This window comes from Sylvia atricapilla, chromosome 5 (genome assembly GCF_009819655.1).
Source record: "Sylvia atricapilla isolate bSylAtr1 chromosome 5, bSylAtr1.pri, whole genome shotgun sequence".
NCBI classification, from domain to species: domain Eukaryota; kingdom Metazoa; phylum Chordata; class Aves; order Passeriformes; family Sylviidae; genus Sylvia; species Sylvia atricapilla.
Window position 1 is genome coordinate 1,098,137 of NC_089144.1, and position 27,908 is coordinate 1,126,044.

The 27,908-nt window shown below is 40.1% G+C and overlaps 1 protein-coding gene across 4 annotated transcripts in view; it reads left to right on the forward strand.

Moving 5' to 3' along the window:
- The window catches only part of CPED1 (cadherin like and PC-esterase domain containing 1), a 155,357-nt gene extending 128,479 nt beyond the window's left edge, over nt 1-26,878 (forward strand). For all 4 annotated transcript variants that reach the window (XM_066318562.1, XM_066318561.1, XM_066318564.1 and 1 more), the window contains 7 exons: nt 1,160-1,277; nt 7,563-7,699; nt 17,974-18,194; nt 18,461-18,562; nt 18,769-18,856; nt 20,717-20,863; nt 24,577-26,878. In XM_066318562.1, coding sequence (XP_066174659.1) covers nt 1,160-1,277; nt 7,563-7,699; nt 17,974-18,194; nt 18,461-18,562; nt 18,769-18,856; nt 20,717-20,863; nt 24,577-24,804 — 1,041 coding nt within the window. In that variant the 3' untranslated portion in view covers nt 24,805-26,878. The remainder of the gene's footprint in view (nt 1-1,159; nt 1,278-7,562; nt 7,700-17,973; nt 18,195-18,460; nt 18,563-18,768; nt 18,857-20,716; nt 20,864-24,576) is intronic.
- Nucleotides 26,879-27,908: the final 1,030 nt, after the last annotated feature.

The following is a 27,908-nucleotide window of genomic DNA, read 5'->3' on the forward strand; positions in this document are numbered from 1 at the left end:
CCCAAAAAAATGTGATTAAAATAAAATTTTGTTTGTTTAAGCATATTCCCTGGGCAGAATGAACAAGAAAATCCCTGTTAAGTTATTTCATGGGACTGTGTTGAGGGCAGTGGCAGCACATTCAGGAATCTGGGGCTTTCTTGGGAAGTGCTGTGAAATTGTTTTACTGCAAGGTAGGAACTTTGGGAACTTCAATGTTAGTTGAAATTATACTGTCAAATAGCTGTACAGAGGCTCCAAAACACAGTTTAATACTAGAAGATTCTGTGCCATTCATTTTGTCATAACAGCTTTCCCTTGTGAGAGAGATGAAGCAGACCACAGGACAACCCACACATCATCACTATTTTGTTGCTTATTTATGCACAGATATTACTATAAACCTTTGAAATCACTGGGAAGATTTTTTTTTTTTAAATTTTCTTTTTCATCACTGTGGACTTTAATGAGATCAGAATAATTGTGAGACAACTGTTTCACTTTGCCTTTTGATTGCACAGGCAAGAAGCACCAGTATTTACAAAATTCCAATGTGTGCTCACGGTGCTATTGCTGTCAGTGGCACATATTCCTCTAAGCCCCTTGACTCTAGTAGGAGTGAATTCTCTTTTGCTCATTGGTGCAGTTCAGGCACAGCATCCTAGAGGCAGCATAATTTCATGGCAACAGTGAATGACATTATGTCACAGTTGTGAAATTCATTTCAGTACCATTTTAGAAAAGAGATTTTATTTTTTCCTTTGAGCACCTCCAGGTGCTTATTCTCCTGGAGCTAATTTGGGGCATTTCATCACAGAAAAGGATCCCATCTGAGTACAAATAGGCATACAAAAGCCCTAAGGGCAAAGAGGTAGGGATTCTACAACATGTAGAGAGACCACATGATGTTACATGAAAGGTTTGCTTGCCTTCATAAATTTTCTTATATCTTCAGCAAATGTAGGATCTTGTATGTTTACAGTGGATTGGGAGAATTTATTGCAAAGCCTTTGTCTGAATGGAAAAAGGATTTTAAATTTCATATTAAACTATATATTGAAGAGCTAAGGATGAACTAATTGCAGAAGCACCCCAAATCACTTTTTACTCTTGAAGAGGAGTTCAAGGTGCTGTGGATGGGCTCAGTGCTGCCATTTTCACAGATTGTGTTTTAATTCAGGACTGTGGTTCCAAAATTCGCCCAGAGGAGTCCTGTGGCTTGCAGCCCCTCTCTCCTGAATACCTTTCAGCAATTTCTCAGACAGTGGTTAAGACCTGTGAAGCTGGAGACACAAAAGGTTTGTACTTTATCCCCCTTTTTATTGTTCCTGAAAATTAACACATGCACCTCATCAAAGAAAACCTAGAAATAATATTAACTCTTTGCTACAGATATGCACTAACCTATGCACAATGAATTGAACTAATCACTTGTAACTTTTACTGATTTTTAAAGACAGGTTAATTTCTTTATGTGAGAATTTTCTGTTTAATAATTTTCTTATCAGTGATCCACCACTGCATGTGTTATTGTCATGTAATCTTTAAAATGCATTGGAATATTCCATCCAAACCACTTAAAATAATAATGCTTTATCCTAAATAGAAGGCATTTTCGACTCAAAATAAAAATTAACTTTAGAAAAAGAACACCACACTTCAATCTGTTTGAATTTTATATTTCCACTGATATATTAGAAACACAAACCTAGTATTTAATTTTACATATATTTATGCCTTAAAACAAGATGGACAAATCAAACATTATACAATAACAATACAACCAAGACATGCCTTTGGTTCAGTGAGAATTCACATTACAACAGATTTTGTCAAGCAGGCATTGATGTGAAAGTCACAGTTGCATGAGGATTTATCCAAGTGTACTTTAACTACTCAGTAAAGGGTCTTGTTCATATTTAAGGTGCTGTTCATGTTTAGGTTGCTGTATTAGACAGTGAGTAATTTTGTCCCACTCTTTATTAGAGAAATAAAAAATGCACCAACAGTCCTCTATGGTCTGCTGACACAACTGCTTTCTTTATCTTGCCATAAACAGGAGCAGCCCCTCAGAGCAGTAAATGTGCACAAACTCATTAAATAATCAGTAAAGAGTCACAGGAATGTGGGAGCTGCCTGAATGCATCACTTTGTGTGTAACAGAGACAAAACAGAGTACATTTGTCTTCTATTGGGAATGCACAAGAGAGACACCCTTGTTCCTAGCACAAGGTGTGTGTCACCCTATGAAACAACACCAGGACATAAAGGTCAAAACCAGAAAGGCCAAACCAAATCTGCTGAATCCTTCCTCAGGCAGACAACCTCCTTCTCCTGATAGAAAACATACTCCTTTTGAATCCTGAACCTAGCTCAGTGAGGCTGAATGTAGCATCTTTTACAGCCTTATTGTGAATAACATCCTCAATTAGTGTTCAGAGAAACTTCAGGAGATGTACACTCAAAGGACAAGTCAATTAAACAAGGAAGAATAATTTGTGTTTATAAACTGGGTACTGCCAAGAGGTTTCTGATGAGCCTGGAGCAGGGGGTTGAACAAGTGGCTGGATAGTTTTAATGTGTGTCTCAGCTTCCCAGAGGAAAGCATGGCTTTGTGTGGGAAATCCTTCTAAATTTGTAGCAGCCACATGATAAACCAATCCTGGCAATGAAGAATGGCAAATGGCAAACTCCCTGCTAAAGCAGTGATATTTCTTCAGTGAGTTTAATTTTCAGAGAGGCCAAGGAATGTCATTTCCCCTCAGAAGACATCTCTAAAATTCTGCAGAAATAAGTAGTTGTCATGTGCTGTCCTAATGCCGTTTACAGACTGAGGTGGAGCAGCACAGATAAAGAGATAACCTTACTTCTTCTGACATTCGGAGTAAAATTTAAAAGGCTGCTTTATGGTTCAGTACAACCAGGATTTCATGACTCATTTCTAATCCTTTGGTGTAGAGCAGAGGCAGTAATTCAGGGTCCAAGCAAAGACAGAAGTGACCTCCTCCTCTCCCAGTCACCATGGCACTATCCTTTAGAGAAAGCTCAACACCTCGCCAAATATATACTTCATTTACATAATTTCTCTCTCTCTCTGCTCCTCTTACAACCAATAAATGGAAATTGGGATATACAACAGAGGAAGTTTCTTTCCTTCGTGTTTCCATCATGGAATAAAATTATGATTTTTCTACCCCAAAAAATATTTTGAGTAGAAAGTTTCAGAAGTTCTCCTTTGATTCACATCTGGTTTGAACCAGGCTGTCGTATCAAAGTTAGCTCTTTGTTCAATATTGTTGCATTACCAATAATACAGGATCAGCAAACATTACCTGTGTGTTTGGCTTCTCAGAGGGAGAGAGAGAGAGAACAGAAAGACCATGAGAACCCAACCTGTGATAAATTGCTGCAGGTGAATCGGGTTACTGCAGTCTGTAGAAAGGTGGTTTGTAGCAATAACAAAATCTGGTGTGTAAGATATCACAGACTCACTTCTGATTTTCTGTCACTGTGACCCAGATGTTTTAATTCTATCTCACTTTCCATTCTTCCTGCAAATGCATCCAGTTTAAACTAATTCTCTGTGATCTCTCTCTGCATTCAACAGCTGCCTGCATTTGGGCCCAGCAGAGACAGAAATTGGTGTCCAACAAAATGAAGGTGTCCTTTGGTTACAAGGAGTAAATCTCAGTTTGGACATAAGTCCATAGGCCTAAGGCTATTTATTCTGTAGCAAATGTCCTTTTAAAAATAGTTTTTACTTTTGTTTTTTTTTATAAATGCAGCTAGAACAAAAAGAAAAATATTTCAATAGCCTATTCACAGATAAAATGTTTTTTTACAGCTCTTAAGTTACTAAATAAACACCAAATACAAAAGTAAACTAATAAATTAACAAATTAGCATCAGTGTAGGTTAAATATTTAGATTTTGAATCATCAACCTACAATATTATTTTCTCTTTATATGGATAATCATTTGGCACTATAGAAAAACCTTGATTTAAAATTTGAAAGCGAAAAATATGTTTCTTTGTGGCTATAACAATGTAAAAGGATAAATAAAAATAGTAGAGACTGACAGAAAAAGAAAAACTATCGAATGAAGTGTGCAGCTGTTATTGGTTAAAACTTTCAATTTTAAGCTAATAGTTTTTAAATGGAAAGTAAACAATCCTAACTAATTATTTTGATAGTCTATTTCTTGCCATGCCATTTTATGGGAACAGTTTTAGGGAGTAGTGGCAATGTTGAATCTCATATCTTAAGCAGAAGATTTATGTACACGACTGATAACTACCCTAATGAGCCAAAAATCCAAAATTTCACTCTTCCTGCAGAAACCTCCTACTTACAGGTTTTCATGGAAGTTTGATGATGCCAATTTTTAATTTGTGAAGGAACTAACAGTGTGTCTCTCTTGCTGTCTTTCACTGAACTGTGGGTAAACTTGCCCTTGCCTGGCAGAGCCCATGTCAATGCTTTTTTTATGAGAATTCATTTTATCTTTTAACACAATCCTATTTTTGAAGGTTAAGAATACATTGACCAGCTGTTGGGAAATGGCTACAGGAAAAGCTCATAAGAGTTGGATTTAAAAGGCATAAATTTACATGTATCATTTAAAAAAAAAAAAAAACCCGATGTAAATGTAAACCCAGGAGTTATTCTGTTAACGTTAAAATATGAATTTATCCCCATATATCTGTGTTCTCGAATCTTTTTACATTTGCCACTGACCTTTAGCATTTGCCAAAAATGGATCTAAGTTTTTCATTAATATACCTAGGGAGCTATTGAACATAAACCGAGCTCTTTAAAAGAAGATTTTCAAAAGTTACTTATCACTTTCAGTTGCCAAAGTTTAAACTTTTATTTTGGCTCCTCAATATTCATTTTATATAGCTCTACTTTTCTAGTTTATTACCTTAAACCACATCAGCTCGTAAAATATGGGATGTTTAAAAGAAAATTCCTTAAAATGAGGGATCTCATATGCTTTAGACATTGCCAAGAACTTTTATATATTTGGGTTGAAAGAAAAATTACAACATCAGGGAAAAAAATACTGAGTTTTCATATAATTTTAAAATATAGGTCACTGCCTGTAACATCTCTCAGATCATTTATTAAGACCTCTGCAGCAGTGGCAGGGTCTGAGTGCAGACTTCAAACCAACCCACCATTCTGTCCCTGCTCTCTTACCCCAGAGGTGCAGAGCAGGAAAAGGTGTTTGCATGGCACCTAAACCATTTAGCCATGGATTGCAAAGTGGGAGCCAACAGCAAGATCCACAAGTGGCAGTAGAAATCTTGGAGGGTCAAAGTGTTCCTGGTCTCAGTGCTGGCCAGGAGAAGCTGGGACAGGGGACCTCAGCCCCAGGGAGGGTCAGCAGGGCTAAAGGACTCAACAGCCAGCACTGGGGGGCTGCAGTGAGAGAAATGGTCCAAATTCACTTTCTGCTGTCCCAGCTGAGGAGGGTGTTCATTTGCTCCAGAACCTGATTATCCACTTTGTAACTTCAGATAAAAATTTGATTTTGCCCTTTGATAAAAATTCTGCACAGGATCTCTCTTCAGGCCCAAAGTTCAGATCTCTCTATTCACACAAAAATTCCCAGGTTACGAGTGAACTTTTTTCCTCTCCTAATGAATTTTGAACTTTAAAGTGGCCCTTGACTGAGTGGGGAATATTTCCCCTAGCAGCTGTGTGATTAGGATGCAGAAAATGCAAGTTTGAATGTCCTCTGAGCAAGAAGCATGGGGGTATTGATGGGGCATCTTCCTGCTTGCACCATCCCACCATGGTCCTGAGTGTCCCTTGTCCCTTCCCTCCTTCCTCTGTCCATGCTGTGCCCTGGGCTTGTCCAGCACAGCCTCCAGCAGGCACCCAGAGAGCAGGGGAAGCTGGGTTCTGCTCCTGGTTATGACCACAGTGTGCTCAGACCCAGGGTCCAGGGTTCTGCTTACGTTCAGTGTGCTATAATGTTCTCCAAACCATCTACAGGTGTATCTGAGGGTGGTGTGGGGATGTTCTGCACAGGGCAGAGAGAGGGACAGCTGTGCAGGGGACACAGGGACAGGTATGGCATGGTTGTGGCACTGTGGGATTCATCCCTTACCATCCCTGTGGGTATTCATCCCTTAGATGTACCCATGTGGCTTCCCATACAAAAAAAAAAAAAAAAAAAAAAAAAAAAAAAAAATCCTGGATGATTTTATTTAGAAGGACTTTTTTATCTGCTAAGATGACTCACTCTGCTACTTAGCAAAACATAGTTCCTTGGACTTTTGCCTGTGTGCAAGCACAGGCTGCCTCCCTGGAAATTCCCCTGCTCGGGAGGCAGCAGCTGGCTGTCCCAAGGCTGCTGCATCCTCCAGGGCTCCTGTGCTCAGCCTCAGGCCCTGGCCAGGTGAAATGGCCTTTGGGTTTTCCTGTGCAGCAGCAATCCATCAGCCAGAGCTGGCTCTGAGCTGCTGCCTGGGAGGGGACACACTCTAAGGCCAGCTCTGACCTCCAAACATTTCACTTTGGGGCTGTTTTCTGGGCTCTGGTGAGAAAACCCATCTGTGCTAGAGAGGTCCAATAGCACTGACACAAGGACCTTAGGTCTCTGCACCCTTCTTTGTGTAATGCCTTTAATAAGAGCAAAAGTGGGTGTTGCTGGCAGTGATACTGCACTGGGAGATGCTGTCAGCTCTGTGTACTTGTAAGAGCTAGAAAATGTAAGAGCTAGAAAAAGTGTTTCTTTTGTTCCTTCGAATACAAAAGCAACTCAAAAGTTTTCTGTCTTCCTCCAGAAATTAAATTCCTCCAGCTTCCTGCAGGATTTGGGGAAGGAATCGTTTTAGAAAACCAAAATACCAAAAACATTTAACCTTAGATAAGGGATTACTAAAACCCACTGGTTTTAGTAGGGCCACTTTGTGCTCCTTATCTTCAAAATAATTTTTGTAAATAAAACATCTCCTAATAAATCACATATGTTATTTCATTTTACCTTACTGTCATCTTCTGAAATGTATTTTTGTGGCCTGGGACAAAAGCCTTCTGAATTCCCACATATTGAAAGAAAATTAGTGTTTTGGAAGGAAAGTCTTAATCTTGCTTCATTTTTGTATCAACTGCTCTCAACTGTGCACCCAAACTTTAGATGTTTCATTGTAGATGAGAATTAACTTCAGACATGTCTGAATGTGAATATTTTCCTTATGCATTCAACCTCCTCGCCCATTTTCTCTCTCAAATCCCTTCTGTGGAGAAAGGACAAGCTGCTACAAGAAAGGCAACGTGGGCTGAGAAATGAGCCCACAAAGGACTGTCAAATTTGAGCAGGCTCAGGTCCTTCAGGGAAAGGAGAAAAACTCCCACCCTGGCTAAATGAAGAGGGCATACATAACACAGTGAAAAGAAATAGTCTCTTCAAAGGTTTGCAAGGCATTAAATTTAGGGAGAAACTCCCTTGTGAGGTTTTTTTTTTTTACTCGTACTTGAATAAAACACTCAAAAATATCTTGCTTCCTGTGTAATAAAACTACTTGGAAGAATACAGAGGAGGTGCTGACGTTCCTTGCTGTTTTCCAGGGCAGTGGATTGTCCCTTGCCTCAGCTGCTCTGACAACAGGACCTGTGACTGGAGAGAAATAACCTGGCAGCCCCACGGCTGCCGACACGCCGTGCTGGCCAAGCCCCAGCTCCAGCGCTGCGTGGAGGGCAGGAGGGTATGTACCAGCCTTTACACCTCAATCCATTCCTATTTCCCTGGCCATTCGGTGGCCTGAAGCTTTCAAAAGATTTTTTAAGATTGATATTTGACCGAAAAATCCCTTTTTAACTAGAGAAGTGTTTGGGTGAGAAAACAGCGGCGAAAACCAATCTTTGTCCGTAATTTAGCCTCACCTGCAGACAGAGTTATCTGCTGCTGTTTCACAGAGGATCTTAGCTCACACCACGGGGGTTTCAAGACCTGTGGTGTGTGTGATTACCATGAGACCTGCTGTGAGCACGCCAGGACAGCAAAAGGAGGATGTGTTTGCATTGTTGTCACGGTTTTGTCTCCCAGTCGGTTTTCTCTGCTGCAGACCTAATGCATGGCATTGCTTGTGCACACTAATCTTACCAAGTCTTCTTGCACATTCTTTTCTTTTAGTGAAGCTTCTAAAGTGATTGCTTGGAAATACAAGGTCTCCTTAATAAGCATGCTATGACTGTTATACTGTTGAGAGAGAGCTCTGATCTGAGGCTCAGGTACCTTACTGAGGATACAAGTATCCAGAAAGTAAGTAATGAATTGTTGTAAAGCTCTTTAAAGTGTATTTCCTAGGTAAGAAAATAGTTATTAAAAGTAGCATTTTGATAAAGTACAAGAGCATTTCCATGTAGACAAATACAAAATAAGTCTTTCAATTAACATTTTATCCTTCATTTCTGATAAATTTCTTGCCCTGCACAAAGTACTTTATTGCCATTTTGCTTTATTTCTGCCTGTGGTTTCCTCTGTTACTGTAGAGCTGCAGGTTACTCCTAGAATATTCCTCTAAAAAATGTTACTTTTATGACAGAGGAGAAGCTTGATTTGCTTCTCCTGTACAAAACCAGCTCTTCTGGATTGACCACAGAAAAAAAAAAATATTCAAGAATTTGATTGCTGTGCTTTGGTTTTTAATTTCCACGAACATCAGGCTGCTTTGACAAGCAACCACCTTTTGGTCAGGCCATTGAAGGACAGCAGAGGAACAATATGCCACTATGGAAGTGGATTTTCAGGGTATTGCTGAGAGGATTTGGTGACATTTCCATGTCCCAGATCTGACCACTCATATTCATGAGGGTCAAAACCAGGACAGCATTTGTAAAGGGTCTATTAAAACCAAGTAAACGAAATGAATGTCTGTGAAGGTTAATTTCTCCATTCAAATTCCATGATGTTCTACCTCTCTGAGGTCACTGATCTATTCTAGTGTCACATGACAGCCAGATCCTGAGTGAGCTACATTAACACCTTGAGAAAAATCTCTGTAACTAATAGCACTTGTTTCCCATTCTGTGGCTTTTACAGAAGTGTCCTGACACTGTCTGATAACCTTGGCTGCTCTGTAGAAATCTGTTGAATTGCCTCTGTTACCTTTGCACAGATGTGTATTGAATTGGTTTATTCTTTTAAAGTCATCACTCTTTTAAAGGCATCACTTTAAAGTCATCACAACCCCCTTTGGTATATTTCTCCTGTCTCTTGCTCTCAGGTGTTATTTTTTCTCATGACTTTGTAGTGATTTTAGTTTTTTCTGAAATGTTTTGCAGTAGCACTTTTGCTTCTTTTACCAAATGAATAAATGTAGGGCCTGGACCAACTCCTTTGTGTCAATACAATTTAAGAACTAAGAGAGGCTTTCTTCCTACCAAAGTGAGATGAATAAAAATAGTTCCCTTCTTAGCTGATAAGATCCTGATTCTGCCTTTGATAAGTCAGAGTTTGGAATTACTTTACACTGCCCAAGTGATGCAGTGGAAAATGATTTTTTTTTCATTTGCTCACTGAAAAAGACTTTTGTCTGTGTTATATACATTTAAGCAACCTGGACCTTTTATAAAGGAGCTATTGAGTAGTAGGAAGATATAATTCTTGTGAACAAATACATATTTATTTTCAAAGATATTCTCATAACCATCTATAAATATTTCTATATTCTCAGTTGTGATTTTAGTTTTCATTTATAATATACCTTGTCTCTAAGTACCACAGAGATCACTGATGTCTCAAACTAAAGATATCATAGTTTCTATAATAAAATAAGCAGAAGGTTTCAATGCTGGAAACAAAAGCAGATGTCAAAATAAAGCATGAGTAGCAAATGAAAGGGCAAAAGTCATGAACCCGAGTGAGGACACTGAGGTGACCTGGAATGCTGTTTGATTTCCATTGTTGGGTGCTGAAGTTAGCTAAGAACAACATCCACCCAAAACAGGCTCAGCCACCCCGTGTCCCTCTTTATTCAGGGCTTTTGAATATCCAGCTTGTGTCACTTTGGTCTCTGGAGTAAAAATCCCTTCCCCAGGGCATCTTTGCTGCTGGCATGGAGAGAGGAATGTTGGTGCACTTGACCTGCTGAAGGGAAGGGATGCCATCCAGAGGGACCCTGACAGCCTTAAGAGGGCTTCTGGGACCCTCAGGAAGTCCAACAAGGCCAAATGCAGGGTGCTGCACCTGTGTCAGGACAATCCCAACCATAAATACAGGCTGGGCAGGGAGGGGGCTGAAAGCAGCCAGTGGAGGGAAGGATTTGGGAGTGTTGGTGGACAAAATCTACCCTGACCATGACCCAGCAGTGTGCACTGCCAGCACAGAAAGCCAAAAAACTACCCTGACCATGACCCAGCAGTGTGCACTGCCAGCACAGAAAGGCAAAAACTACCCTGACCATGACCCAGCAGTGTGCACTGCCAGCACAGACAGACAAAAACTACCCTGACCATGACCCAGCAGTGTGCACTGCCAGCACAGAAAGACAAAAACTACCCTGACCATGACCCAGCAGTGTGCACTGCCAGCACAGAAAGACAAAACCTACCCTGACCATGACCCAGCAGTGTGCACTGCCAGCACAGAAAGACGAAAACTAAACTACCCTGACCATGACCCAGCAGTGTGCACTGCCAGCACAGAAAGACAAAAACTACCCTGACCATGACCCAGCAGTGTGCACTGCCAGCACAGAAAGACAAAAACTACCCTGACCATGACCCAGCAGTGTGCACTGCCAGCACAGAAAGACAAAAACTACCCTGACCATGACCCAGCAGAGTGCACTGCCAGCACAGAAAGCCACCCACACCCTGGGCTGCAGCATAAAGCAGTTGGGCAGGAGGCTGAAGGAAGTGATTTTCTCCCTCTGCTCTGCTGAGACCCTGCCCTGGAGTACTGGGGCCAGCTCTGAGCTCCTCAGCAAAAGGAAGATGCTGGGTGTTGGAATGAGTCCAGAGGAGGGCCAGTGAGGGGATCTCAGGGCTGGGGCACCTCTCCTGTGGACACAGGCTCAGAGAGCTGGGGTGGTTTGGTCTGGAGTAGAGGGTGCTCTGGGGAGACCTTGGAGCAGCCTTCCAGTACCTGGAGGGATTCAGGCAGAGAGATGGAGAGGGATGTTTTTTACCAGGGCAAGTAGTGGTGGGATAAGGGGAAATGGCCTTTAGCTGAAAGAGGGTGGGTTTAGATATCAGGAAGAAATTCTTTAAGGATTGTCAGCCTCTGGCAGAGACTGCCCAGAGCAGCTGTGAACTTGCAATCCTTAGATCCAGGCTGGATGAGACCCTGAGCAATCTGGACTACTGGAAGGTTCCCTGCACATGTCAGGGTGTTGGAACTAGATGGTCTTCAAGGTCCCTTCCAATCCAAACCATTCCATGCCTCTGTGATCATGATAACACATAAACAGCAGAAATCTGTGATGACATCTTTTAATTTAAATAGGAGGTGTTAATCTCTATACCATTGTCAGATTTCAACTTTGTTAGCTGGAGGCTGTTTTCATGTGCTTCTCTACCAGTATTATAAGGGAGAAAGAAAAGATGAAAAAAGCCTACTTATATTTCTACTTTTAATGAAAGCAAGGAGAAACATGCAGTGATTAACCAGTGCAAGTGATGAATTAAGATGTAAAGTGGATGCTCTTTTTGACTGAAATGCAGCACTTGGAAGATCAACTGTGTCTTTAAGTGCAACTCTTTTATTTTCCTTGTGTTCCATAGAACAATTGTAAAAGGCAGCAGATATCTCTTGGTCACTAATTTCTTGTATTCATTTGTCAATGTTTCTGAAATGTATTTATGGTCACCCAAACAGAGCCCTTCTTTCCTACCTGCATCATATTTAAGCCTTCAAAAATGCTTTCTAATTGTCTTTCTAACTCCAGGCTGCTTTTATTTCTTATATTAAAATGGATTTGTTTTCTAAAGCTCACCTGAGCTACATAACCTTTCTCCATAACCAAAGTCCATTTCCCTGGCTCTGAGTTCCAATTGATTTCACATCATCATTAACTGCTACTTTGGTTTGTGTGCATATAACACTGTTTGAGGTGTTTCTGTGTGTTCTGGTTTAACCTGGCAGCAGCTGAACAGCACACAGCTGGTCACTCACTCGCCCACAGCAACGAGGGAGACAGTCAGAAAATAGGTGAAACTTCTGGGTTCAGAAAAAGACAATTTGGAAGAATTGAAGAAGGGAAAAAAGTAATAATAATAATAATAATAAAATACAGAGAGTAATGCAGAATGCAATTTCTCAACACCCACTGGCTGATGACCATCCCATCCTCGAGCAGCAACTGCTGCCCTCCTTAAACAGTTTTATTGTTCAGCATGATGCCAACATGGTTGGAAATGTCCCTCTGGCCAGCTGGGGTCAGCTGTCCTGGCTGTGTCCCCTCCCAGCTTTCTGTGCCACCATCCTCTCTGGCAGGGAAGAAGCTGAAAAGTCCCTGACTCAGTGTAAGTGCTGCTCAGCAGCAACAAAACCAACAAAACAAAAAAAATAATGTGTGTCACCAACATTATTCCTACCCTCGATCCAGCCCACAGCAGTGTGGGAATGAAAATTAGGAAGAAAATTAATCCTATTAATTAATTTAACTAGGAATTAAATTAATCCCAACTATTGGGAAGAAAATTAATTCTATTCCACCCCAAAGCAGGACACTTGGTTTAATAAAAACATGAGAGCACCTGCAGTGAAACAACAACACTCAAGCTGGTGTAAACATGAGAAAACATGTCCATGCACAGAAACAGTTTTATGAGGCCCTGTTTTACTTTATGATGTGCTAGCAAGAATAGTCAGTCCTATGTTTGTGCTTCATACACAGTAAATAGGAAAAGTTTGAAGTGCTGAGATTAGGGTTGTTCTGGCTGAGTAGATTTTCTTTCAGTCTTTTAATATCAGCAATCTTTTTCTCTTCCACTTCAGGGTAATGAGATGCTGTCTCATTCTTAGGGAACTCCATATATATACGTCCTAATTGAATTTTTAAAAATTCATCATAATAAAATATTTTACATCATAATAAAATATTAGATCTGTATTATATTGGCTCAACAAAATTCTCTGTAACTGTGATTAATGAATTTTTACTGTAAGACATATACAAATGTATTAAGATAATGCTTTGAATTTTTGTCCAAGGTTGATTTTGTACTTTTAAAAATGGATGAAGGAAAATGGGTTCTAACAGATTATTATTTATTCAATTAGCAGTCTATAGAAACTTCGCCTCAATAGCAGGAGGGATATATGTTTTGCTTATCACTGAGAAATACTAACCAGAATTTAGTCTTATAATAAAATACCATTAAGTCATGTGTAATTAAGAACAGGAAATATGAAAAGGCAATATTTTCTGAAGTACTTAAAACTCAGCTGTTAAAACAGGAATTTTAACTTATGATTTCTTAATAATATTTTAGAGTTAAGTAGTGTTTTGAACTTGCAGGTGTTTAAATTTCCCAAGTGTGGTTAATTTTTAATGATAGGTCTGGTTAAGATGTGAATTCCACTATGCTTACACAATCTTTCAAAGCCTTTAAGCCATAATGGAATTTTTCACACCAAATATTCGCAGCAGAAGACAGTGAAAACATCTGTCTGTGTGGAAATGTTGTGCTTTGTCTGGTAAAATTATAACCTTATGTTTGTCTGATCATTTAGTCCTCCTGCAGACAACTGCCTCATCAACTTGAGCAGTACATGACTAAGTTTTGTGGCAGACTTTTAAAGGAAATGAGATATGGCTTACTCCACACACCTAAGCCATCATGGTCCTCATTATTATCACAGAGATAAATACAGAATCATCTCTTGAGGCTTTTGTTCAAAGCCTATTAAATACTACATGGTAAAAGCAACTACAATGAGTTCATCTAACTGTATAGAAATAAATGTGGTTTTAATTGTCATACATTCAGTTACACTGAGAGGTTATTTTAATTCATCAGAACTCTTGTGTTATTTGAAGGACACAGGTTTTCTTCCTCAGGCTAAACATCACTTATTTTAGCCTTTGGGTCCTCCAAGTGTTTGCTAAAGATGAAGCTGACTTGGGAAAGGTGGACTTTGAAATGTGCTTTCTGATGGGCTGCATACCGTAACAAAATGTGTTTGGCCAGCTCTGCACAAGGACACTGTGAAAAGAGGGTAGACTTACCTACAGATTTCCTCTTCATCCACTTCGATTTTTTTCTTTTTTTTTCTTTTGGGAGGAAGAAAAATAATTCAGGTTTTTTTCCAGGATTTACACTAACATCTCTCATCATGGTTGAAGCACTGGTCAGAAGCAGATTGTTAGATGCAGATAAAATCTTCAGGACTGGATGCACTGCGTGTGCAGATGTGCTGATGGTGTGCTAAGCATCCACCAGTCTGAGGGACATCAAATGACAAGAAATGCACACCTATCTTTCCATCTGAGATCTTCTTTAGACCTGTGAGAGAGCATTCCCTTCAAACTCCCAGCACACAGTCTCCAGAGGATGACTGCTGACGTTGTCCCATGATCACTGCACATTTCAGAGCTCTCTCAGAGCTGGAGGGCAGGGACCAGAGGTTTCACATGCTGCAGTCCTAGTTTTCATACCTTTCAAAAACACTGTGATTTCACTTTGGAAGACAGAGTTAAACAAATTCACCTGCTGCCAGTGATACAGTCCTGATGTGGCTTATACCTATGTGAACAATCAAAGGCTTCATGACTGTAAGCTAATCTGGTTACTGTAACTGACTGACAGCTTTAAGGATGAGCTCTCCATTTGATCTGTTTTTCTATCTATCCACAACTCCACTTTGGCTCATTTCTTCCTTTCCCACTCACAGCAAGCCTTGGCTATTCTCTTGGCAGACCTGTTTCTAAAAGTCCAGGGTCATTTCCCTGGTGGTACAACCTGTATCCTCACCCAGTGTGATGTTGCTTTCTCATTCCTGATCTGGAAATAGGCTGAGTGCAGTCTCATCACTCTTGTGATGGTATTAGAAGTATGTCAGGGCCTTAAGAGTTTTCTGTTTCATCTAGTTATGCCAATTGCTCTAAAGGAATCTGTTCTGACTCCTGTCAACTATTTTGCATTCTCAGAACATCAGGACAACACCAACAGTGATATGCTAAGGCCCAGCTGATATTTTCATATGGTGCTCAGCATCCTGGCATTTCCAGACTAGAGCTGCAGCTTCAAGACATGATCCTAACTAACTTGTTTCTTCTGATAGGGGTTTTCTAAATGATTGTACATCTCCAGATTTGGCCAGAAAGGTTCTCCAGGGCAGACTTGAAAATTCATTCATGGGTCCACTGTTTATGTGTGTGTACCTGTGTAGGTATAGAAAAATTACAAAGCCCTAAAATGATAAATAATGGAATAGTGCAGATTGAGATGTGTGAGCAAAAAAAAATCATTTTGCTCTAATTTTGACATAACTTAAAAATGGGAAAGAGATCTTAATCTTTGATGCTCTGCAGTGTTTGAGACTTTTGGCATGACTCTTCACACCTGAACTGCTAGTGAATGCACAGTGGAAAAAGACATCTGTGCATCATGTTCATTGACTTGGGCCAGGGTTCTTTTCTTCTTTTTTCCCCCATGGGAGTTGTTATCCTTTTATTTGAAATCAGCAGTAGATGAGATTAGATCAAATATAGTTAGGAGAAAACAACAATGAGAATAGAATGAGATAAAAAATGTCCCATCTGCCAATTTTATGTAATTAATAGCTGAATATGCTTCTTACCATGTGCTGTGGTAACACAATGGTGTCATATGATACTAGAAGTAGAAGAATCTCGTGTGTTCTACCCACTGCTGTCTGTGTGTAACTTGGTAGGGCCTGTTTGTTACTCTGCTAATGACAAGTTGGGTTTGTACAGAAATGTTCTCACCCACATTACAATGATGTCCTTGCCTGTGAATATCTGAGAGCTGCTTTTTACATAGATATGCATCAAGATACTACAGTGATAGGCTTATGAAATGGAGATTAAAGAGACATGGATGTAGACAGTCTGGAGAATCGAGAGATTTTGCAACCTAAAAGAATTGGTGCTTAAAACCCCAAATTAACCTACTTTAGAATTAGGACATATTCTAAGCATGGATTGTCTTCCTAATTGTGAATAATTTTATGTGTGTGTGTGTCTGTCAGAGAGGAAAAGATAGAATATCCAACCAGTCCTTCCATGCATCCAAGGAGCCTTGACTTCTGAGTCACGTTGTGCTCGATTTAAAGAGGTTTATCTGACACCACGTGAAAAGCTGGAAAGCCCCTTGTGTGTGAGAAAAATGCTTGTGCAATACAAACCTGTGAACAGCAGCTGTTTAAAGATTTCCTCTGTGGAGTGGCTTTGAGAGGTCCAGGACAGGAGGTAGAAGAGTCTCTGTGAGCTCAGAGCTCGTTTTAATTTGTTTGCTACCATACATAACCTGTCAAGGGTTTCTCTGCAGCCCACAATGGGCAAGGCATGGGAGGCTGAAGGCATTGCCATGCCTGTTCTTTGCCCTAGCATCAGATGAGAGTAATTCTCTTTCTTCTGTAGGAACTATCACTGGTACACTTTTGTGGCTTATTTTTAATTGCAATAGGTTAATAGGAGGAAGTGGAATCAGTTTTCAAAACTGTGACATTCCTGAAGGGAGTAGATGAATAGATAAATGTATTAGATGAGTGTAGCTCAAAATGGCTATACCACATTAAATCTCAAAAAAACCCTTTCGAAACAGTGCCTTAAATGTGTCATCTCGTGCAGTCTGGATTTTATTTGCGTAATCAAATATTCAAGGTGGAAGTCAAACTCCAAATCAAATTTAAAAATGAAACAGCAAAATCCCAACTTAGAGGATGCCAAGTACCCTGAGTGCCCGAGGAGGCAGGAGGAGCTGAGTACTTCTGTGCAGAGAACAGGGCACTTACTGTCTGATGGTGCTCTGGGGTTTTTTGATCCCACTTTTACATGTTTGCTCCTCGTTTTGGGTTTCTGGCTGAGCTGACTGGGGTAATTGACTCTGCACACAGTTTCATTGGCAGCCCACAGTGAACCTGGCTTCTCCTCCTCTTTGGACTTGCCTCTCTTACCTGCTTCATCAGAAGGAAATGCTAGTCCTATCCACTCAAAATAGGGCAATAATAATAATAGGGCAATAATATTGAAAAAAATACCCACAGCATTTCAGGTTCTGGGGTCTCCCCATACAGAGATGTTTGTTTTTTTTTTCTGAAGAATGAGTAGGATTGTACCCAAATTTGACTTCTTTATTAATTTTCAAGTTCAGAGTTGCCCAGCAGAGACTGCCATACTTAAAGTCCTTCTGTCCTCCTGGCAGGATTTCTAACTCCCTTCAGGCCATGATGCTTTCTGGTGGTCACATCACAGAGCTTTATTCAGATTATCCTCCACTCAAATAACCCCTTTTTCTGTCCTCTTTGAACCTGCAGAAAGTCCATTTCTCTGCAAATGAGGCAGCAGCTTCATTCTTCATGTGGAGTGTGTGTGTGTGTGTGTGTGTGTGTTACTTTGGTGTAAATCCTAATGAATCCCATTTATAGAAGAGCAATACACACTGTGTAGGAGCAAACCACATGAAAAACTGGAGGGAAAAAAAGCAGGAAGCTGCAAGCAATCGTGAGAGCCATTGTGTATTAGCAATTAGAATTAAATATAAACTTAAGCAAAAGAAATTAGCACCAAGGATGAAAGACGCAGGGCTAATTTTGCAGCTATGGCCATCATCTATAAACTGTACTTTTTGTCTTTAAAATCCATAATACAGCTTTTTATTAATCAAATCACACAGATTTAGCTAAAGGATATATTTAGTATTAAGATGCCGGGGTAGTGGCACTTCACAAAGATATTTCTGGAACGTTATAAGAAGCATTTAAAAACTTCCCAACTAGCCGTATTCTTTTCTTAGCTTTTGGGTTCTGGATTGTACAACTTCTAAGCCATCTCTTTTCCATCTGAAGATTCTTTTTATAGGTGACTCAACTAACAGAGGGATGATGTATTATCTCATTGAAAGAGTGAACAAGACTCTCCAGGAATGGCAGAAGACTCACGATGTTAAATGTTATCACAATATCAATGAGGGGAAAACATTCATCAGTTACTCCTACTACCCCCAGTTCTGGATGAATGCAAGCCAGAGACCAACTTTTGAAAAAGCACTAGAGCAGCTGCTGCAGAGGTACTGCACAAACTCCGGGTCTCCCTTGCTTGTCTTATCATTCTATCCACAAATGTGTTTGACACATTTTTACAATTAAAATCGGTAAACAGTAAAACATACCGTGTCCAGACCATGTTGTGTGGTAAAAAAAAAAATAGCTGAAAATTCCATCAGGCCTCCCATCAGGGGGCCAGATCCAGTTCAGTGAAATGCAAAGCCATGCAGTTAAAATGTTTGCCATCTGTGTAAAGCAACATGTGTTGTTTTTCTGTTCTGGCTTTCAGATCACGGCCCCTGGAGAACACAGACCAGACTGTATTAATTGTAGGTGGTGTTCAGTGGCTTAATTCCAATCACCTGCAAATTATCCACAAGGTGTTGAACAGGTAAGGTTGTGTACTTGGTGTTCTTCCAATTTTTGATATGATAAATTATGAGAAACAACGAAAAAAATTAAACACAAACTTTTCATTTGTTTTTTTCATAGGCATGTAATTAAATGACTTTGAAAAAATAAAACATGTATTGTCTTTTGATGTGTCTGTTAAGTATAAAGTGTGTCCTTGTTTTATTTTTGACATTTGCAAAACAGGGAAAATCTATCAAATATCCTGGTAATTGTCAAATCCATAGGGATGGGCTTTCACCTTCCAGTGGATGGAATCCATTCTCTGTCACAGGTAAGCCACAGTACATTTTGAGTGCGTTTTTGTGGAAGACTTGTCATTTCATCATTAATTTTTCTGTCGGGTCAAAATATGCTACAACCTCTGCTGAGCAGTTTTTAAGTGGATCAAAGGAAGATCAATGTTTGTGTTTGCTCATACTGCTTTGTGATAGGGATTCAAACCAAATCCCTCATTTCATGGGTTCTGCTGCAATCAGAGAGCCATTTGAAGTGTCATGGTTGGTCTGCTGTCCCAAGAACCAGGAGAAGCTCCAATATTAACCCTGGTGCCAAAATGGAGAGATCCTGCTGGGGATGAGCAGATGGCAGTGTGCACAGGCTTCCTCCCTGGGTACTGCTGGATCCCATTCACTCCCCTGGCGTGCACAACTCAATAAATGTATCTGAACCCACCCCTGGAGCCAGAACATGACAGAGCAGCTGGAATGTCCCCGTGAACCCAGTTTGCATGTTAATCGGATGTTACAGTCAGATTAAATCGTTTCCAGCACTCTCAGAGTAACTGTGCTCATTGCAATGCGCTGGGTAACTCACTCAATTCACTGTTTTTATTTACAGTTTGGACAGGGATTCTCTATTAAACACACAGAAAAGGCACGGGTGAGAAGCACTGGGAGGCAGGACGGAGTAAATGCTGCCTACCAGTGCTGTGTGTCGTGCCTCAGCTATTCCCAGGTGTTGAAAAGAGAAAATTATTGCCTTTCCCAGATTCTGTACAGCGCTCCTTGTGTGCTGGGGACCAGTGCCCACGTCTCTTTGCAGCCACAACACACTGCTGCGTTCAGTGTGTGGCTTCCTGCTGCTCTCACCCTCTTTGCTGCACAGACTGCCCTGTCTGATTTTGCCCATTTTTTCAGTGTGAGTTAGTGCTGCCTATCTGCCTTGTCTCTGCTGAGTGTCTTCTCGTTGAGTCAAACCATTTGGAATGACCTAAATAGACTAAAGTAAGGAAATTGTTGTTATCAATATGAAGAAACGTTTTCATAGCTCCTGTCACAGTTTTCAATGAAGTTCAATCCTAGGATGAAGAACTTCCATCCAAAGTATGTGAGGCAAGGACAGAGTATTAAAGGCTTCCTAAGACTTTTTCTCAAAAAAATTAAATTTACAATATTAAAGGCTTCCTAAGACTTTGTCTTTTTTTAAAAAAAATTAAATTTACAAACCTCCAGGAATCAGCTACAGTGCATAACCAACATTTTTTTCCCCCTTTCAATATTGGAATCATATGCCAAGTGACCCATGTGGTTTGTATGCTCTAGGCTTCAGGATTACCCCAGTTACTCTCAAAGGCTTTTGTCTGCCGTGTCAAAACCACTGCCTTGCCAACTTTATGGCTAATTTTTTTCTATTCTTGGTCTTCCTGAAGTGTATTCAGAAATACTAATCTGTCCTTCAGTATAACCATATTTAAGATATTTATGGCCCTATAGTTCCTCTTAAGCAACTGCCTCACTGAATTTGATTTGAAGCTGAATTTTTCTTTAAAGGAGTCGTTTCACCATTTGTTACAGACAAGTTTAATAATTGGAAATTTTTTTTTTCTGAATTACACCTCATATTGGGGAAGTACATGTTAAAACCATTACCCAATATTATATTTTAAACAATCACAAAATCTTCCTATAAAGGAAGGTGCACATCTACTGAAAAGTAATTATAATTCTAATTAAAAAACCCTACATTGGTCTTGGAGTAATATCTTTTTCAAAAGTAAATTTATAGTAATTCATGTCTGTAGTATAAGATAATTGCTTATGCAAAATGCAGATTTGCTATTTTTTTTCCTTGATGCAATAACCTTTAAACAGTCCTTCTGACAAGCCATTGCAACATTTTATCTGGAATGCAGGCAGAAGTGCAAAACTTGTGGCATGAAAACTTGGTTATTCTGGACACAGCAAAAAATCTGGGCTATGAAGTGGTCGACACCTTTGTCATCACCATGGGACGTTACAAAGAATTCCTGCAGGGGAAGTGTGGCTGCCATTTCCATGAGGTAAGAGCTTACACTTACATCATCCCCAGGGATTGAAGATATTTTAACTGTCAGATCTTAGAAACAAAAAGGAATATGGTGAGGGCAGCATCTGTCACTCAAAGTTGAATGCAGATCATGGGGAAAGCAGTTTGTATGGTGGCACTTGTGTGTCACTGCTAACTGTGCAAGGCCACCCAAGGACATGCTGGACTGCTGTGAAATAAAAATAAACCTGCCCTTCTGCAAAGGTAACTCATATAAAGGGATGCTGCACACTTTCCAGGTTCTGGTATTATTTGTTATGTGTTCTATATCTCTGCTGCTTCTGCATGGACTCAGTTTGCCTTTTTACTGAGTCTCACAGGTTTTTGACTGATGCATTCCTAACTGAACAGCTCAGCACACTCACATCACACCATGAGTACAGTTAAAATGGAGTTTAAAATTGAATAACCAATCTTACTGCTGTATATCTGTTTTTCTGTATCTGAGAAAAAATCTGGAATTGTTACAGTAATCCACTGTTCAAACAGAAGTGTAGATTACTGGTTCTCACGCACACCAGAAGTCCTGCTTTCTGGACTAAAATCTATAGGGATTTGTTTTGGTTTGGGTTTTTTTGTTTTGGTTTTTTTTTGGGGTTTTTTTTGTTGTTGTTTTTTTTGGTTTGTTGTTGTTGTTGTATTTTTATTTTGTTTTGTTTGGTTTTTTGGGGTTTTTTTGTTTTGTTTTTATTTTTATTTTTGGGTTTGTGGTTTTTTTGTTTTTTTTGGTTTTTTTTTTGTGAGTGTTACCAGACTCACAGGAGCTCATGTGCCACGCACCAACCTCACTCCCAGCTGGTTTCCACCCCGGGCTCCAGGGCAGCTCAGGTGTTTTCAGGCCAGTGCCATGGCCTCTCTCCTGCTTTGGGGCCAGTTAATGAGTCCTCTAGTCTACTCTGCTCACTACCTGAGAGGCACAAACATTGCTCAGTCCAAATGAAGCTGGAAAAGAGGGAGTAAGGCACACAGTAGATATTTATGTGACTGATGAATAGTCCCATGGAGCAAAGGCTTCCCTCCGTTTTACCCAGACATTTGTATTGACCCCTTTTTATCTACAACTCAGATGCTGGTGTTTTTATGGGTCATTGCTGAGGTTTGCCATTTCCACAGATCTTATGAGCGCAACACAGAGCTTCAGAATTAAATATTTCAAATGCTTTGTATGGGACTGGATGGAAAAACAGCAGGGTGTGATCAGTCATCAGCATTTTTCATGTACTCCTCCATCATTTCGTATGAGCTCATGTGCAGATTTGGTCTTGCCTCCCTGCTGAAGGAATCTCAATAGAGTATGTGCTTCTGGGGAGGATCAGGGGAGAATTTGGCTCGCAGAGTTGTTATTAATGAGGTTTGAGAGGTCATTGTGCCTGAGAGAGCCATAGATATGCCCAGTAGAATCCATCATGCACCAAAACCCAAACTTGATCCTTGAGGAAAGCAAAAAAAAAAAAAAAAAAAAAAAGTCCTTGAATTCTTTTGATACTTCATTAGTTTTAATAGTTTTGTCATCAGCTTATTCCTGCATCCTGGGAAGGGGAGTTTCATGAGGTGCTAAAGCAGTTTGCACCAGGAAAATGGCATTTTGCCCCCAAGGATGGAGCCAAGAACACTGTGTAAAACCCCAGCACTTCCCATGTTTTCTGAAAGCAGATAAAACAGATTAAATCTTGTGCTTTGTACTTTCACTTTCTTGCTCTTAGGAACTGACATTCCTAAAGTCTCAGAGGATGGCAGCCCTCTGTAAATGCCATCTGAAGCAAAGCATGGCTGTGCAGGAACTGAAATGCCTTCAGCAGTGCTCACTGAGCTCCCATTAGCTGGCTGAAGAGAAAGCGATTTCTGCTGAATGGCCTGAAGAATTCTTTGAGTTCCCCCACCAGCCCATTGCAGAGAGTCTCAGGTGACCCTGAGAGCACAGAAATCTCCATCTCTGTGGACTCTACAATCTCTGCTCAGATTTCTAAGGGATCTGGACTTTCAAAGGGATTACACTTAGCTGGGACAAAATATCTTGCATAATCCTGGCATTTACTGCCCAACCTAATTCTAGTCCTAAGCATCCATGAAAACTTTATTTTTTTATCTACCTCATCCTTTGAAAATGCTTATGGACATTGTTAAGCTCTATACAGAAGCTATTTTTAAATTAGGACTCATTTCCTATTTTAATAGCAGTGAAAATCATAATCACTGCACAGAAGTTAGCAACCTTGGGATTTTTGTGTCTTAGCCAGTGGCTGGCTGCTGGGTGAACATTAGATTGCATTCCTGGGAGATTGTGCCTAACAGGAATGCAGTTTGGGTGATTGGTTCAAGGTGGCATCATTTTGAAATAATTGTAAGATCTAAGGCACTAATTTAGAAAAATGAGCCTACAGTAATTGCATGAAAACAAATAATAGCCCTTGGCTTGGCTCTATGAAACTGATCAGAGGATATATTAATTTTCTACATGGATAATTCCTGCTCTGTTTTCAGTTCTGCCAGCTCCCTCCTAGTCTCTCTGCTCAGGCCTTTGCATGTTATTTCTTCACTCACACCTGATTTGTATGATTTATTTCATTTATTATGAGCTTCACCACATATGAGTGTTGACTCTGATTGTTCAGTGACAGTAAAAATACATTATATTTTTAAAAGCTAATATGCTTCTGCATAAATCTATGCATTAATAAATTAATTCTGCTTTTTAACGTGTCTGCTGTGATTGATATAGCAGAAAAACTGATGAGCATCAGAGCTATTCTAAAAATAGCCATTTCAAAAATAAGTTAACCACCTTTTCTGCATTCTCTGGGTTTGCTGCTGCCTGGGCTGAGGCCCTCTAAATGTGTGCAGGGTTCTAAAGTTTTGTCTCTCTCAAAGCTGCTTCATTATTCATCAGTGACTGAATATTGCCTGAGACAAGACCTTCAGCATTTCACAGGAGATCAGCCCCAGGTTTAGCTCCTGATGACCACACCTTACCCTTCCTCACTTGTTAGCCCCATGAACAGTTTTATTCCATACAAGACAATAATCCCAGAGCTTTATGCATCTTTCAGGGGCCAAGGGGAAGGATTCTTCAACACTGAGTTACTGAATCCTGTTGTGGTTCTGTGTGTGTGGTGTCCTGGTGAGAGGGATGTTAAATTGTCCCTTCTTGAAGAGACACAGCACAGGAGGGTTCATCTCAGCGTGGGGCTGGCCAGGTTTGCATCAAAACCTCAGAATGAAGCATTCTCACAGGGCTTGGAGCTGAGACATGTTATATGTGCCTCAAGTGCTTGGTATCAGAGCAAGATCTAAACCTTTCTGCACTTTGGAGCAGCCATGAGTTTGTTTTTTCACGTGCCAAAAATACAACGACAAGCTGTTGAGTATGAATTTTATTGTTTCACGTAAATTGTCCCTAATGAGGAGAACAGAGTCTAATACACGAAGATATTACAGAGTCAAACGACTGAGTGTAATGGGCTTATGCATGTAGATTTCAAAAAATTAAGATCTTGCACTTTAGTTAGTTTGGAATGTAACCTGTTGGCCACTACAATAAAGTTTATGAGCAACTTGCACCTCCAGAGAGGAGCATCAGGACCTGATTCGTGGACAAGTGCCTCAGCATTTCTGCACACACGGTGCAGCTGTGGGCCTGCCTTTCTAGGTGCAGGCAGAAAGCACTCACAGATGTCATTTCTTTTGCAGGTGGTGAAATCCAACCCCTCTGAAGAAAGGCCACACATAACAATGACGTTATCAAGGCACTACACACCGGGGAAATATTTCGGCAGGCAAAGCAAACCATCACAACTGCAGGACTCTGCAACGAATTCTCAGTCCCCCTATCATGTCCGAGGGCCAATAAATCAGGTTTATTCTGAAATCCTTCTCAGCAGGCTCTGTGCAAAGAAGAGGGAGTTTGTCAGCACATAGCCTCTCTTGGATACAGCACCGAGACTGGAGAAGTGCCACTGCCTGAGTGACAATTGAAGGACCACGGTGGATTTGTGATACCCTTCCTTGACTGACTGCATGCACACAAAGAGACTTTGGGACACGTGGTATTTTCCCAAAAACGTTGTGAAAATAAGATATACCCTGGCGACTCTGTTGTGTGAAAATGGAAGATGGAGGGTTGCAAAGGAGAGGAAAGGGGGAGGTACTTGAATGGTTGCCAAAGACTAGAACAGCTGGAGTTCAAGCAAGTGTGTATTATTGATAGTAAAAAGAGACCTATATGCTTACTTGAACATTTGGAAAGGGCTGGTTTAGGTCTTCAGCACTATCTATTTCTAGAGGCACTGTAATATTTGAATGTATTTAGAAACTGACTACATTCCGTTTGTGTGGACAGCTTTCCCTTCCATATCAAACCTTTTCTGTTTAGACACTTGGTTTAGAGAATCTGAAAATGTCTATTAGCATTTTACTGGTGATGCTGAGTTTTGATGTGAGTGTTTTTAGTGACAACACATCTCTTCTTTGTATCTTAGATGGAGCAGATATCGACTTATTTCTTTGCATGTTCTGAAGCTAACAGGGAGATGAGTTACCTACACTTGAGACTGATTGTAACTGTCTCAATGTAGCATGTAAATATAATGAATTTGTTAACATAAAGTTATTTATAGTCCCAGATTGTCTATATGCAGGAAGAATACTTAGATAAGTGCTTCAGTTTATACCTTGGCCTGTAAGCCACTCAAGTATTTTTCTTGCATGGAAGTGCCATTTCTTTAATGATTTTTTAACAAAATCCTTGCCAATGTGTGAAGCTAGTACCACAAACATAACAAAATCCCCCTTGCGAGCACACATAATAATTCCAGGTTTGGTAATTTCTCTATCAGCAGTGTGTGATGTGATGGCAGCAGGATACACTGCCAGCATGCATTGCTTGGCACAGGCAGGACCTTCTCCAAGTGCAGTGTCATGCTGCAGCCCAGCTACACCCCCAGTGTTTGCTCACCTTCCGTGGGGGACACCCCAGGGAGAAGCTGTGTGCTGTTGTCAGTGCTGGCAGCCCTCTCATTCACAGCTTGGTGCCTGATGGCAAACAGGATTAGCCCTGGGTGACAGGTAACCCATGGCACTGCTGGCCCTGTAGATTATCCAGTTATGGATTTTGATTATCCAGCCCTGCAGCAGGCCACCAAGGCACCACTCTACCCCCATGCATTAGAGTGTTCTCACCAGGCAGGTGCAAGACTAGCAAAGGACCTGCTGAGATCTGTGTCATGCTTCCCTGTCCCAATTTTACACAAAATCCTCCACTAGCTTCTGCTTTGAAAAAGGAAGCCACAAACAATGTCAGGGAGTAAAAAAAGTCTACCAAGGAACTAATCATCATCTTATTTGCCTTATTTGTAGCACACAGAAGGGCTGCCCTGTGTAGAAGTAGGGCTAGCAATTCATGACACAGCATTTAGTATTTAGCTAAGAACATGTATCTATCAACACATGCTGTATGCACAGATTTGTGTACAACACAAATTCACAAAAATTCCAGCTGTATGCCCAGCTATAGTTTTGTGAATTTGTGCTTCTTCAGGTAAGATATATAAATTATAATAGGAAATTGTCATGCAATATGGAGTTTGGCATCCTACACGACAGAGTATCCTCCAAAATAGGATCTGCCGTACCTAAGACACCTTTCACTATATTGAAAATACTCCTAATTTAGATAATGACAAAATTAGTGAGATGGTATGATTATATCTATTTCTGTATAATATGCTGCTGATTGCTTACAGCAAATTTCCCTAAATTTCAATGTAAGGTTTTCCCTGGCATGGAGATCCACATGAAAGATGAGTAAAGAGCTGTGCATAAATGCTGAGAATATCAGCATTTGGTTCTGAGCAATATGATTATCTAAAGAATATAATTGTATGCAAGTGATGTAATATATTCTCTTGGGTTTGGAAATCCAGGACTGCACAACCTTAAAAATTAAGGATAGAATATCATCCTTAATATTAGTAGATGCAAAATACAGCCAGATGTGCTTGGTATTAAGATGATAGATGATAGGTGTGTTACAGTTCTGCTTCTGATAAGATTTTTTTTTGTAGTTCATTCAAATCCACATGCTGTCACTGTTCTTGTTCTGTACACAAATGTTTTTAAGGCATTAACTGGGTTTTTATGTGGGGGGGTTTTTTAGCCAAAATCTATTGCTGAAGCATCAGTTTAGTGATGAAAAGGAAAGAGCTGACTTTGTAATACTGTAGTGGATATCCATGAATGTGCAATTCATCAGTTCTGGTCTCACCACAGAATGGTTTACATGTGCTGTGCACCCAGATGTCTTAATGTTTTCCAAATCTTAATGTTTTTGAAATGTATGAAGTGTATATTTTCCTGTGTGTTTTCTATTTTTTACACGTCTATGTACATTAATGTGTGTGTACAAAGTCATTGGTACAATTTGCAAATTGATCTTTATTTAAATAAGTTCTTTGAATAAGCTTTTTCCGACACTATGTATGACCCACATAGTCTTAGGAATAAACAAAGGTTACTAAGCTACATTTTTGTTATTTAACTTTAAAATATATCTAGTATCTCTGTGTATGTGAAAGATGAGAATTGAGGTTGACATGCAAGAATTGCTTGCCCATATGCATTAAAAATTGTGGATTAAGACAATAAAAGGATTACTGTGAATTCCTGTGAGAGCACGTGTTGCTATCTACAATTTCCTCTAGAATTATTATTTCTGCTGTGACATTTTGCCTGAATACACATTAAAGTGTTCCTACAGTCCATATATCTACCTTAGTCCCATTATTACCATTAAAATAGCAAAGGGCCTAGGTGTGAGGTTGAGTTCCACCTCCTAATGCAGACATGAGTGGCCCTGGAATTAGTGATAGGACTGGAATATTTATTCTGGGGAAGAAGCACTCTGAGAAGTTGGGGTCTCCTGCTCAGTGTGTGCCCATGTGCAGCTTAGAACAGAACTAGAGCATACTTTAAGCTGCAGGTAGAGTAAGAATGGAACTGTGTTGCAAAATAAATACTCATATAGA